General features: G+C 45.9%; 1 protein-coding gene across 3 annotated transcripts in view; it reads right to left on the bottom strand.

The window, feature by feature from the left end:
* The window catches only part of TNN (tenascin N), a 68,859-nt gene that overhangs the window by 32,820 nt on the left and 21,654 nt on the right, over positions 1 to 14,385 (bottom strand). For all 3 annotated transcript variants that reach the window (XM_021063658.2, XM_084977649.1, XM_021063659.2), the window contains exons 7-9: positions 6,385 to 6,648; positions 1,583 to 1,846; positions 459 to 722 (exon numbers count right to left, since the gene is read on the bottom strand). In XM_021063658.2, the coding sequence (XP_020919317.2) occupies positions 459 to 722; positions 1,583 to 1,846; positions 6,385 to 6,648 (792 nt within the window). The remainder of the gene's footprint in view (positions 1 to 458; positions 723 to 1,582; positions 1,847 to 6,384; positions 6,649 to 14,385) is intronic.

Genomic DNA, 14,385 nt, shown 5'->3' with positions numbered 1-14,385 from the left:
AAAAGTAACTAGATATAAAACATTGGTATTATTTCTGCCTAAAACATTCATCCAAAGGGCAGAAACAAAAATAAGCATCACAGGGTTTAAACAGGTGAGGTGGGGAAAAAAAAAAAAGTCGATTCTGAATCAAGCATCCCTCAGCATGAGAGTTACTTCTGCTTTCTTCATATTTATTCCTTATGAAGGTGACACCTTTAGGTGTTAGGCAGGTGCATGGGCAGAGAATGAAGGTCAGTGAGCAATAATGTCAATGTTTAAAGACCAAATTTTGGTCTTATCTGAGCAAGACAAGCTGTGCATTGGAAGAAAGAGGAGACTTTCCATGGAAGCAAGGATGCCTGTACTGTGCAAGGACACCAGCCTGCTCATCCTTAAGCCTCCCTTTCTGCCAAGGTCAGAGAAGGAAAAGCAACCTAGACTAAGCAATGACCCACTGACAATGCATGCTCCATTACCTGTCGGGGCCATGGTGTCAGCCTTCCCGCTTTCCCGGTCCCCCTTCTGGGCCCACACGTGGACCGTGTACTCCATGCCCGGCCTCAGGCCCGTCAGGACGGTGCTGCTCTTCTCCTTCCCCACTGGCACCTCCCTGGTGTCTCCGTCAGCAGCGGTGTAGCGCACCAGGTACCTGTCGATGACGGCCTGCACCGGGTCCCAGGAGACGGTGGCTGTGTTCTCTGTCACCTGGTTGGTCACCAGGTTTTTGGGGCTGTCAATTTCTTTAAGAAAAGGTTTAGGAAAACTTAAGCTTTGAACATGTAAGAGACACCCACAACCCTGTCACCTTGACTTTCATCTCCTAGAGCCCTCTTAGCACAAGGCAATGGCATTCCCATCCAGAGTTGCTGGTGGGAGGTGAGGGAGAAAGTGACCCCCGTTCTCCACTTCAAGAGACTACTCATGATAAACTTGACATAGTTTCTCAGCTTTCCTCTCCCTAAAATGTGGGAAGACCAATGTCTTCTTAGCAACGTTAGGGCACATCAAAGCCATCAACTCAACATCTGCCATGATGTCAGGGTATCTATCATTTTATCAAGAGCTACTTCCCAAACAATCATTCTAAAACCATTATCACAAGATTGCAATGGCCAGACCCATCAGTGTCTTTGCTGAGCCTGATAAAAACCTGGCCACTGCACAACTTCACTTCTGTCTTTCAGTGGGTTGCGTGGCCCCAGGAGCAGCTATTGCTGTCAGGGGAGAGCAGCACCTTGAGATCACACTAGAATTCAACGTTTTGTTTAGTTCTGTTTGCTTTTTAGCGCCGCACCAGAGGCATATGGAAGTTCCCAGGCCAGGGGTCCAATCGGAGCTACAGCTGCTGGCCTACGTCACAGCCAGAGCAACACCGGATCCCTGACCCACTGAGAGAGGCCAGGGATTGAACCTCATCCTCATGAATACTACTTGGATTTGTTTTTGCTGTGCCATAATGGGAACCCCCATTCACTGCCTTTTTTGATCTTTAGGATTTTCTTTGCAAAATCTCTCAACCCAAGCCTCATCTTTTGGCATCATGCACACCCAAGCTACACCCTCAAAATTTGATTCCAATATACCATATTTCTCCTGTTACCTGTCGGGGCTGTGGTGTCAGCCTTCCCACTCTCCCGGTCCCCCTTCTGGGCCCACACGTGGACCGTGTACTCCATGCCCGGCCTCAGGCCCGTCAGGATGGTGCTGCTCTTCTCCTTCCCCACTGGCACCTCCCTGGTGTCTCCGTCAGCAGAGGTGTAGCGCACCAGGTACCTGTCGATGTCGGCCTGCACTGGGTCCCAGGAGACGGTGGCCGTGTTCTCTGTCACCAGGTCGGTCACCAGGTTTTTGGGGCTATCGATTTCTTCAAGAGAGATGAAAGACTGTAGCATCTGCCAGCCCTCTAATTCATGAAAGGCCAACCCATAAACAACCCAAAGTGATGACCTCAACAAATTTCAGAGTCTGTCATATGCCAATGGTTGGGATAATTTCAGGGTTTAATTAAGCAAGTGGTCTGAAATGACCAAGAATGAGCTATTTGCATTTAATGAGAAGTAGGGTTTTCAGATAAAGCCAACATAAAGTCTCAACTCTATAATCTTTTTCCACAAGTGGCCTTTGGAGAAAAAGAATTAGTGTTCATATCCAAATTTCTCCTTCACCCTGGATTTAAATTAATATGCCATTTTAGTTTCTGACTCCTTGTGCCTGAAAGCAACTACACTTCAATAAATCTTTGCATCAGTTCTAGTATTTTCTTTTGGAAGAAAAATATCCCAGAAGTAGGAGCTGTCAGCTCTTTCCACATAAAACATTATGTCCAAGGCCAGAGAACTGGGAGGCTTTTAAAGAAAAAATATTTGTGGTCTAGGCTGATAAAAATAATTCTACTTGCAGAATCTGCCTGAATTTCCATGCAGTTGAACTGGATTAAAACTTGGACCCTCTGCTTCTTGGTTGTTAACTTTGGACAAACTTTATTTAAGTCTTGATCTCCCCATCTCAACAAAGAAGGAAATATCAGTAACTACCTCATTTACTTATGGCAAACAGTAAATGAGATATTGCATAAATGCTTAAATATGAGTTCTCTGTTATTACACATGCCACTTGAGATATGAAATATTACTGTCAGAATGTAAACCTTTAAAAAGTCAAAAAACCCAAGGAGTTAGGTGCAATGATGAGCATGCCTTTATTAACCTGTTTCAAAAACCACCTCCTTAAAAGGCCAAGCTTTTTGTGATGGCAGCTACATTTCAAACCTGCTCACTGTCAGAGTTCCTGTTGTGGCTCAGCAGTTAACGAACCCAACTAGTATCCATGAGGTTGTGGGTTCGATCCCTGGCCTTGCTCAGTGGGTTAAGGATCTGCCGTTGCCATGAGCTGTGGTGTAGGTCACAGATGCAACTCAGATTCATCATTGCTATGGCTGTGTAGGCCAGCGTCTACAGCTCCGATTCAACCTCTAGCCTGGGAACCTCCATATACCGTGAGGGCGGTCCTAAAAGGACAAAAAAAATAAAAAAAAAAAACACAGGCCAGCTCAGTGAGATGCATGACCAAGGGAGAACTTGCTAGAAGGAGCACAGAGTTCAGAATGCATCATGGACAGCTGACATGCAAGGACAGTTTATCCTGGGATTCTGAGCTGGTGTCAATGCTCCAGCCTCATCCTCCCCTACTCCGCCCCCCTCACTGACCTGCCCACCATAAACACCACAAAGATAACATCAGCAAGATAAGTGCATATTAAGACATGACAGAAAACCAGCCATCATATTCCCACATCTCTGAACGGGCTGCCCCCACTGCTAATGGCCACCCATCCATCTAAGCTCCGTCTAGGCATCACCTCTTCCTTCAGGCTGCCATAACCCTCTCCCACCCCAGGCTGTGGTACGTACCCTTTTTTCAGGTGCCCATAGTTCCAGGGTTATTTGTTTGCAATAGAACATAACTCACTGCATTTTATCTTCTTCACTTGTCTTCTCTATCCAGAGTATATGAGCACCATACAAGCATGAAATATGTCTTTCACTTGTGTACCTCCAGAGCCTTGCTCCATGCCTTACACCATGGCAATACCACACCCCAGTGGCTCACCATGATCTGGGGTGCTCTCACCACCCTCGCCTACAAGAGAGGAAGCCTCTCCTCTATTCCAACTTCCACTGTCTGAAAAAGACTAACTCCCAGGCTCTTTCTTTTCACAACTTCCAAAATCCTAGTAAATGGGAGGCCATGTGTAATATAAACCAGGACATAGTAATGGGGCCAAATCTGACCCACTGACTATTTTTATGAGCCAAGTTTTATTTGGAACACAGCCATGCCAGTTCCTTTACATACTGCCAGTGGCTGTTGTCTCATTTCAATAGCAGAGTTGGGTAGTTTCAACAGGGAACGTATGGCCCCCAAAGCTGAAAACATTTACTCCCTTACAGAAGGTTTTCCGACCGTGACTTTAAGCAAATCTAGATCTCACCATCCTTCCTCTCCGCTTCTCCTTCCCCTGGAGAAGACAAGGTCCACCTGGCCCCAGGAGGCTCTGACCTTGACCTCTCAAGGCCAAATGCAGATGAACATTTCCATGGACTGAATGCTCATGTCCTCTCCCAATTCACAGTTGTGAAGCCTTACACCTCAAGTTGATAGTACGGAGAGGTGGGACCTCTGGACGGTCATTAGGTTTAGACGAGATGATGAGGATGGGGCATCTTCATCCCCCTCTCGATGGCATTAGTGCCTCCTAAGAAGAAGAGACCAGAGCCTGCTCTCTCCATCATGTAAGGAAGAAGGCGGTCATCTGTAAGCCAAGAAGAGGGTTCCTGCACCTAGATCATGAGACTTCCCAGGCTCCAGAACTGGGGGAAATAAATTTCTGCTGTCTTAAGCCATTCAGTCTATGGTATTCTGCTATGGCAGCCCGAGCAGACTAAGACACATTTTAAGAAATAAGCATGACTCTCACTTAGGCAGTGCTCTCCATGTCAGGCACCCACCTGAATTAACTCAGGTAACTCTCGCACTAACCCAGTGATGTAGACATTCATATGCCCCATTTTACAGACAAGAATGTGAGGAAGAGAGGTGAAGTAACTTGCCCCAAATCACTCAGCCAGTGAATGGCTGAGCTGAGCATAAAACATGGACAGTCAGAGTTCCCGGTGTGGCTCAGTGGTAACAAGCCTGACTAGAATCCATGAGGATGTGGGTTCAATCCCTGGGCTCTCTCGGTGGGTTAAGGATCCGGCATTGCCATGAGCTGTGGTGTATGTCGCAGACACGGCTCAGATCCCGAGTTGCTGGGCTGTGGTGCAGGCCAGCAGCTGTAGCTCTAATTTGACCCCTAGCCTGAGAACCTCCATATGGCCTGGGTGCAGCCCTAAAAAAAAGACCATAAATAAAAATAAAAATAAGACGTGGACAGTCAAGTTTCTGAAACCACATTCCTAACTAATCATCAGCTTCTCTAAGAGTCTCTATACTATGTCCCAAACAGAGGCCACTCAACACACAAATCCTTTTTCTTTTTCTTTTTCTTTTTTTTGCTTTTTAGGGCAGCATCCACAGCATATGGAGAGTCCTAGGCTAGGGGTCGAATCGGAGCCACAACTGCCACACCACAGCCACAGCAATGTGGGATCAGAACGGCATCTTTAACCTATACCACAGCTCACAGCAGTGCTGGATCCTTAACCCACTGAGCAAGGCCAGGGATTGAACCCTCAACCTCATGGTTACCAGTTGGGTTCATTTCAGCTGCGCCACAACGGGAACTCCACATGAATCCTTTTCTACGATGCCTGTCAAGCGTCCGGAACCTCAAGCAAACTCCCGGATTAGGCTTCTGTGAACTCAGGAACAGTGCCAGAGGAGGGTGTAAGTAGAAGGAATGTCTCAGATACACCCTGTGAGGCCTCAGGACATCTGCAGGCCCGAGCTGAGCAGAACAACTGGATGGAGTACGGGAGCCCTTACTCTGGAAGCTTAAAGTCAGAATTGGGACATTTGCTAAATATCAACTCAGAAAGCAAACCATTTCCATGGTCTGAGAGCCCCAGATTACGAGCAACATGACATATACTCACTGCAAACAAAGATAAGCCTTCAGGTCACTATCGGCCAAATGTTTTGAGTTTTAACACCCAAAAACATGAAAATTAGAAAGTAGTCCAGGGAATTCCCGTCATGGCTCAGTGGTTAACGAACCTGACTAGTAACCATGAGGTTGCAGGTTCAATCCCTGGCCTTGCTCAGTGGGTTAAGGATCAGGTGTTATCTTGAGCTGTGGAGTAGGTTGTAGATGTGGCTCAGATCCCGCATTGCTATGGCTGAGGAGTAGGCTGGCAGCTGCAGCTCTGATTCAACCCCTAGCCTGGGAATGTCCATTTGCCGAAGATGCAGCCCTAAAAAGACAAAAGACAATAAATAAATAAATAAATAAATAAATAAAGTGGTCCACTAATTTGGAGGGATTTGCATATGGAATTCCAACCCAAAAAGTATGACCTCCTATATCAAATAAAAAGGACGGTCTCTTCGGCTTGAGGTTCAAAGGAAAAAAAATCGTAATTATGAAATCTGACATTGCTTTTGCAAGCCCCTCCGCTACACCTGCAAACAAAAGAGCTGATGCTAGGTGGCCATTGGCCTCCTGATTCAAATGTCAATCTTCCTGGAGTTCCTTTGCGGTGCAGTGGATTAAGGATCTGGCATTGTCACTGCAGCGGCTTAGGTCACTGCTGTGGTGTGGTTCGATCCCTGACCCAGGGAACGTCCACATGCTGCAGGCGTAGTCAAAAAAAACTCAATCATCTCCCTGCCACAGAGAAACCTATTTATGTGGAGATGAGAGAGAGTGAAAATGAAATAAGGCTCCCATTCTCGCATTACCTGTGAGGGCGTTGGTGTCGGCCTTCTTGCTTTCCTGGCTGCCCCTCTCGGCCCACACGTAGACTTCATAAGCCTCTCCAGGCTTCAGGCCCGTCAGGACAGTGCTGCTCTGCTCCTTGGGTACCGCTGTGTCCTTAGTCTCCCCATCAGCAGAGATGTAGCGCACCACATACTTATCAATGACAGCCCGGACTGGGTCCCAGGACACCACCGCTGTGTCTTCTGTCACTTGATCAGTGACTACATTGGTTGGACTATCGATTTCTTTATAAAAACACACAGGAAAGAAAAATTAAAGGCATCTGGCTGGTTGAGATCACAGACGTTTCAAGATCTAGTTCATCTGGATGCCTTGGGTCCATAGTCCGTGCAATGCAAGAGGCTCCCACCATCGTGTGTGACAGGTGGCCAAGTGGCCTCTGCTTGAATGCCCAGCCGAGAAAGCCCTTCCAGAGGGACTTTTGCTTTCATACCAATGATCACATTAGAGAAAACTCCTTCAAGTGCGGCCACTTGAACTATAACTCCTTCAAGTATGTCTACCCTCAGTGGGCATAGAGAATACACCTAGTTCCTCTTCCACGAGACAATCCAGCAAGCATTCAGGAATAGTTCATTCTTCTTCCTCGTTCTCTTATGAAAACAGCTACACCTCTCTAATGAATGGACTTATAAATTAAAAACCATTATACCATATTACATCATAAACCTATATTATCTAATTCCCAGCTTCCAACTTATAAAAAAAGTATTAAATCATATTATACTATCAACTTATAGTTTCAAATTTCCAACTTCCAATGTATAGTCTCTACACTTGACACTTACATCTAGACATACTCCTGTCTTCCCCTTTTTGGAGAAAAATTCCCAAAGCTTAGTTCATTCATTCAACAGTTCACTGAGCATCCATCCTATGCCACAGAATGCAATGGTGCTCAGGAGTCAACAATTAACAGAACAATAAGAAATTCCTGCCCATGCAGAGTTTATACTCTGGAAGGACCAACCCAGAACAAAATGCCCTCCATGTCCCAAACAATTTACCCCCCAATAACATATCCTCAGCCCACAGCCTCAGAAAATCCCTGTTTTTTCATATATGCTCCTTGTTAACCCAGGGGATCTTAACTTTTGTCAGCATTGGATACCTACTAAGTATTGGATACCTACCCAGAATGTCTGCTTCAGAAGGTCTTAGATAAGCCCTGACATCTCTATCTAAAAAACAAGTAAGCAAATCTCTCCACAGGTGATTCTGATGTCCATCAAAGGTTGAGAACCTGCATAGCAAGCCATATCTTCCCCATTTTAGGCATATGATATATGTCCTGGACCCACTATTTATCCTCATTATATTTTATCTAATGGATTTAGTCTTTCACTTATAATTTGATCTTTTATCTAACATGCCCACTTTCCATTCCGGCTTTTTCCCATTTGCAAACTTAATAAGTGAGCCATCTGTCTGCATTCATCAAGGTCACTTGATAAAGATGCTGCACACAACACAGCTTGCCCTGAGAAACCTCCTTGCATACAGATTGGTATCCTTTGGGTAAAGACACATAAAACAGCCTCTTACTCCCAGAAGTCTAAGCATTTTTCTTCCTAGTTCTCCTATGTTGCTCTAGTTCTCTTGGCCAAAGGTTTTCCAGCTATGTTACAATTTTACATAGCTGCATTCTTGAACATTAACTACAGTGCACCTTTCCTGAGCACAATGGCTGTGTTTTATTTGTGTGCAAGGAAATGAAATAGCTTCCATCAGCAGAGACTGCCATTTATTGAGCACCTATTAAGTGCCAGGTGCTTTTCACACGTTTTTTAACCAGACCTCATGGTAACAGCATAAGGTATTTGGCAGATCCTCCACGTACTGGTTTAAAAAATTAATAATGATTACCACTTTTAGATCACTGACTATATGCAAGACTCAGATTAGATAATTTGGCCAAGGTCACACAGAGAGTAAATGGTAGTCACTGGCTCATTCTTTAAAAAATCACTGAGTGCCTACTTGGTGCTAGAGATTCAGCAGTGTTTAGAGTTAAACCGTATTTCTAAAGATAATCAAGTTAAAAATGAGGCCATTAGGGTGGACCTGATGCAATATGACTGCTGTCCTTATGAAAGGGGAAAATGTGGACACAGACAGACACATACGGAGGGAAGACAAGACGAAGACACACAGGGAGCAGACGGCCATGTGACTGCAGTGCTTCCTCAGTAAGTCGGGGAATGCCAAGGACTATCAACAAATACCAGAAGCTGGAAGAGTCAAGGAAGGATTCTCCCCTTGAGCTGTCAGAGAGATCGTGGCCCTGCTGACACCCTGATCTCAGACTTCAAGCTTCCACAACCAGGAGACGATCAATTTCCACTTTAAGCCACCCAGTTTTTGGAACTTGGTTACAGCGGTCCTAGGAAACTAATATAAGCTATGAAGAGCATAAATATTCTCTACACGGAGCTCACATTCTCCTAGTGGAGCTGTTAATAAACACGTAGTGATAGCACTGGGAAGCCCAACAGGATGAGGTAAAGGAACTAGAAAATGATGAACAAAAAATATCTGTGATTTGAGAAAAAAAAAGATCAGGAAAGATCTATATTAGTGAGAAAGTAATATCTGGGCAAAGACTGAAATGAAATGAGGCAGAAGGCTATGTGCAATCTGGGGAACCTCATTCCAGGCAGAGGGAGAAGCAAGTTCAAGGGACTTGCTCCATGTGTGCAGGGAAGAGCAGGAGGCCAGGACATCTGGACAGAGTAAGTGAGGGGGTCGAGGGGCTGGAGGCGAGGCCAGTGAGGCGGAGGGGCAAGAAGACGGCTTTGAAAGTCATTGTAATGACTTGGCTTTTGCACCGAATGAGATGAGAAGCTTCTGAGGGGTTTTCACAGAAGGGCATGATCTGACTTGTGTTATAAAAGGATCCCTCTGGCTGCTGGAGAGTGAAGGTCAGGTAGGAGGCTGCTAGAGCAGTTTATGTGGAGATGACAGGAATAGGGACAGCCATGGGAGATGAAAGACATGAGAAAGGGTGGTCTGGGGAGATTTCAAAGAAAGCACTGCCAGAATCTGCTGATGAATTTGAGGAAGGCTATCACAACATGTTGGTTTGGGTCTTGAGCAATGTGCAGAATGAGGTGGCCATTTACGAGATGGGGAGATCTGAGGGAGGGCAGAGCTTGCAGTCGAGGTCCGGAAGAGGAATGGGACCAAGAGTTTGCTTTCGGACATATGAATTGATAAAGCCAAGATGTGAACCCAGTCCTACCTACCAAAGACTACCCTCCTCCACTTTATAGCACTACTGGCTAAGTGGCACTACCATCGGCCTTTTCTTATGGAACTATGACGACGACTGCTGAGGATGAGAATAATAAATTGCAAATGAAATAAAGTATGATCTGAAAACGTCCTGCAATCTGAAATCCGGCAGCACTAGTAGGCTGGAACGTGGAGTAACATTAAGAGAGAGGAAACGGTCCTGGACTGTTGCCTCTGGGAGACAGGGGCTGGCATACCCCACATGGCCCGGCAGGTGGGTCTCTAGGGATAAAAGGGCAGCACAGTCAGAACACAGACACCAACACGACCAGGTCCTGAGCCTCTGGGGGCTCAAGCAGAGGATGCTTGGGAGAAAGTGTGCACAGCAAGAGACAGGACTCCCTCTTCACCCCGTTGCCCCTTTCAGTACAAAGTATGAATCTGCACATGACAGGGCGGGAAGGGAGAGAGGAGATGTCAGCCTGGGGACATGAGTGCTGAACTAGGAACACGGACATTCAGACTGGACAAATGAGGATGGGGGAACACCCGGACAGTCCTGCCCCTTGAAGTCCTTGGTCTTCATCCTCTCCAACGTGACCTGCAGCTGTTCAACCCACCATCCCAGAAGTGCCTCCCACCGCCTCTCCCTGCTCCCGATCAATGCCTGCTACCATGGCCGCCAGGACCCACGGCACAGGCCCGTGGCTTTTTAGGGACAGGGCTGCCTGTGTGGTGCACCCCCTCAAGATGCATCACATCCACATGCGTGGATGGAGGAACCAGCCCTGAAGCTCCTTTTCCTCCCAGGAGTCCCAGAGCCCTCAGGAAAGGAGAACTGGGAGAAGGTATCTTGGTTAGGAAGAGGAGGAAGGCAGGAAGGAAAAAGAGAATCACACCGCATCAGAATTACAGAGCTCCAGCCCAAAGAGGAGATGTGACTTCTCCAAACTCATAAAGCCAGGGAGAAGCTGGACCAGTCTGGAACTCAGGACTCCTACGCTCTTTCTCTCAATTCGCTAACAACAACAACAACAACAACAACAACTTCAGCCAGAAGGAGGCTCTTCTACTTGATAAATTTCAGGATGGGAATCAGATGCCAGCATACAGATGGAGGAGGGAAGCCTCAGTGATGGGACCCCCCACACTAGGCCACACTGTTGGCAGAAGCCAGCTTAGCAGGACCAAAACCTCCCTTTCTGCCAAGAAGCAATGTGGGGATCATAAACAGTTTTTTCCATGCAACGAAGCCTTTTAGTGGCTGCAGCAACTGGCCAAATCCTAGATGAGTCACGGCAGCAGCCTCGATTAAGAGACAGGCCCTCCACACTGGCCCCAACTCCCTCCGCGGGCTGCAACTTCATACCTGCTAGATGCTAGCAGCCCTGGTGGGACCTTTCTCAGGGCCATTCAGGGTTAGGAAGATTTAAAATATGACTTATGGACTTCCCATTGTGGTTCAGTGGTAACGAACCCAACTAGTATCCATGAAAATGCGGGTTCAATCCCTGACCTTGCTCAGTGGGTTTAAGGATCTGGTGTTGCCGTGAGCTACGGTGTAGGCTGTAGATATGGCTCAGATCCTGCGTTGCTACGGCTATGGTGTAGGCCTGAATCTGGAGCTCCGATTCAACCCCTAGGCTGGGAACTTCCATATGCCACAGATGTGGCTCAAAAAAAAAAAAAAAAACAAAACTTATAAGGCTTGACAGGTAGGACTCACTTTTGAGCACATGTATGAGAACAAAGGTGAGCCCTAGGAGAACTAACTTACAAGTTTAAGGATACAGAAGAGGCTAATCAAGCGCTCTAGGCACATGAGGAAAGTTTATTCCACTTTATAACAAGACTCACCACAGGGCTGGGTAGGGTATGGCTGTCCTTGGTCTGTGCTGACACACCCCACAGCACAGGCCCACACTCCAACTCAGGGCCACAGGCATGATGGACAACCTTCTCCAGTCACGACAGACACGTGTGAGTCAACCAGGTGTCAGAGTAGAAAATGACACCACCAGGGCTTGAGAGACGGGACGGGGGACAGGGCCTATGCCGCTGGTTTGAAGGTGGGTTCATAGAAGAGGTACCTGTGGACAACAGAAGCTATGCCTGCTCAGGTCTTCTCTACTGCTTTTCATTGTGGCAAGGAAATTATTCAAAAGGCACCATTTATAGAGAATGTGCTCGAGAGATAAACCCACCTTCATGCTGTCTTCTAGCTTTGCTTCTGGAAAGCACACCTAAATTCAAATGCCCTTCACTAATTTATTCTGAATCTCCTAAACTCTGTAGGCTTCAATTTTCTCATCTGCAAAATGGGAATAATAATGCTTACAAAGCTATCGTAAGGACCAAAGATGATGCGTATGAAGCCCCTCTCACAGTACCTAGAACACAGTGAGTCCTCAGGGGGTAGAGATCATTATTTTTTCGGCTACTGGATGTATGTATAGGGGTGGCTATGAGAGACAGGAGTTTGGAATGTTGACAGGAGCTCACCTTGAAACATGAAGGAGGTGGAGAAGCAAAGTTTTAGGGGCTGGGCGATTTCAAATGAAGCGCTACATTTGGAAGCAATAAAAAGTGAAAAGGATGGAGTTCCCATTGTGGCGCAGTGAGTTAAGGATCAGATGTCTCTGTGAGGATGTGAGATCAATCCCTGGTCTCACTCAGGGATTAAGAATCCAGTGTTGCCACAAGCGGCAGCATAGGTCACAGTTGCGGCTCTGATTCAACCCCAAGCCTGGGAACTTCCATATGCCACAGGGGTGGCTATAAGGAGAAAAAAAAAGTGAAAAGGAAAAGAGTTACCCAAAATTCTATCTCATAGCATAGCCTAAGAGGAGAAGTTCTGAGAAAACTGTGAACAAGTGAATACGCCAGGCCATATGCTCTGTTGGATGTGAGCATCTGTGAGATTATAACAAAGCGAGTAGTCCTTTGTTTTAGACTCACTGTGGAAAGGAATGAATCATAGACATTATTAAAAGCATCATAATCATAAAAAAAAGAAAAGAAAAACAAGAGAACAGACTTAAAACTCATTTAGTCCAACCTTTCATTTTACAGATGGAGAAAGGAAGGAAAAAATGATAGCGTCACTTCTTCGATGGGGGACCCCCTCTCTTGTCCTCTGATGTGAGTGGCTGGGAGGGCCTGATGGAGGGGTCCAGGGACATGTCTAGAGACACTGGCCTGGCTGTGCTTGCTTCTCTGGAAGCTGACTTGTTTCTAAAGCCTCACCCTTCCAGCAGGCGTTTCCGTGCACTGTGAGTGTGTTTACAGGGTGAAGATTTTCAAATGACCCTTTCTCTTTCATGGTATTAGTTCCACTGAGTGACTTGTTAAATGGAAAATACCTGAACTGTGCCATTTCCTCCCAGTTACATGCTGATGCTGCTCTTATAGTCCAGTGTGTTTTTCCAACTCATGAAATACAAAACATCTGGAGAAAAGATTCTTTTTTTCCCCCCTGTATTAATTAACAGTCTAGCCAGGTTTGAAAGTGTTTCCTGACCTTAGCAATTATTGCGTCTTTTTTTCTTCATGTTGCTAAGACACAGAACACAACTTTATTTGCAATCCGATAAAATATCCCATTCTGCTTTTTAGAATATAATTGACAATAAAAATAGTTCTTAAATGCTCATCTTCCAGTTGGGATAATATACTTGAAAGGTTAACTAGCAAGTCAAGGCCGTATGTGATTAAATGCTCTAGGAATTCAGGGGCAAAGATGCTGTCACTTAATACGGTCCTAGAAGGACTCAGGGGAGTGGCTAACATGGGAGGTGACCCTGGAAGGATGAGCGATATTACTGCTGTGAGCCCCTGAAGGACAGGGACCAAGGCTCATCACCTTTGGAAGTATCTACTGGGACTATGTCTCTAGGGCTCAAGGGTACTCTGAAATTACTGTCTGTTGAACTGAATGAATGGATAGCTAGAGATAACCAGAGAATTTTTTAGGCAGCAGTAACAATACAAACAAACCCACAAGGTAGAAATAAGCCATCTGTGTTAGGGAACCCGGAGAACAGTCCAGTTGCAGAAAGGCTTCCTGTTGGGAAGTTTCGAGAACAATAATGGCCCAAGTTGAAGGGTCCCACAGAGGTCAAGATAAAATAGTTCTATAGTTCTATTTATCCAAAGGCAATGAGGGGTCACAGAAATCTTTTTAATTAGGGAGTAAACAGGATGAAAATTAACCAGAAATAATGGACAGGAAAATCAAAGTAGGAGGCATTTCAGTTTTGCATCCACCAAAGTGGACATCCGGGGTTCAAATCTTGGCCCTGTCATTTCCTGGCTGAGCAATCTTTTTTTTTTTTTTATTTTTTTTTTTTTTCCTTTGCTAGGGGTCGAATCAGAGCTGCTGCAGCTGAGGCCTACACCACAACTTGTGCCAACACTGGATCCTTAACTCATTGAGAGAAGCCAGGGATCGAACCCACATCCTCACAGAGACTATGCCAGGTTCTCAATCCACTGAGTCACGATGGAATTCCCCTGGCTGCGCAATCTTGAGCTTAACTTCTCCAAGTATCAGTTTTCTTATATGTGACTTAGAAATAATGATAAGACCTACAACATAGGATTAGGATAAGAACGAAATGAGATAATTCATGAGAAGCACTTAGTATAATGGCTGGCATCTGGGAAGCTCTCAATGAATTCACAGCTGAAGAGAAAGCCACCAGGGAGTTCCAGCCGTGGTGCAGCAG

The sequence above is a fragment of the Sus scrofa genome, chromosome 9 (genome assembly GCF_054392235.1).
Source record: "Sus scrofa isolate SSC_HxYL_T2T_F1_AM1 chromosome 9, Sscrofa_HxYL_maternal_Yorkshire_Landrace_v2.0, whole genome shotgun sequence".
NCBI lineage: Eukaryota > Metazoa > Chordata > Mammalia > Artiodactyla > Suidae > Sus > Sus scrofa.
Note: the sequence above shows the minus strand (reverse complement) of the source record. Positions and strands in the feature narration are given on the sequence as shown.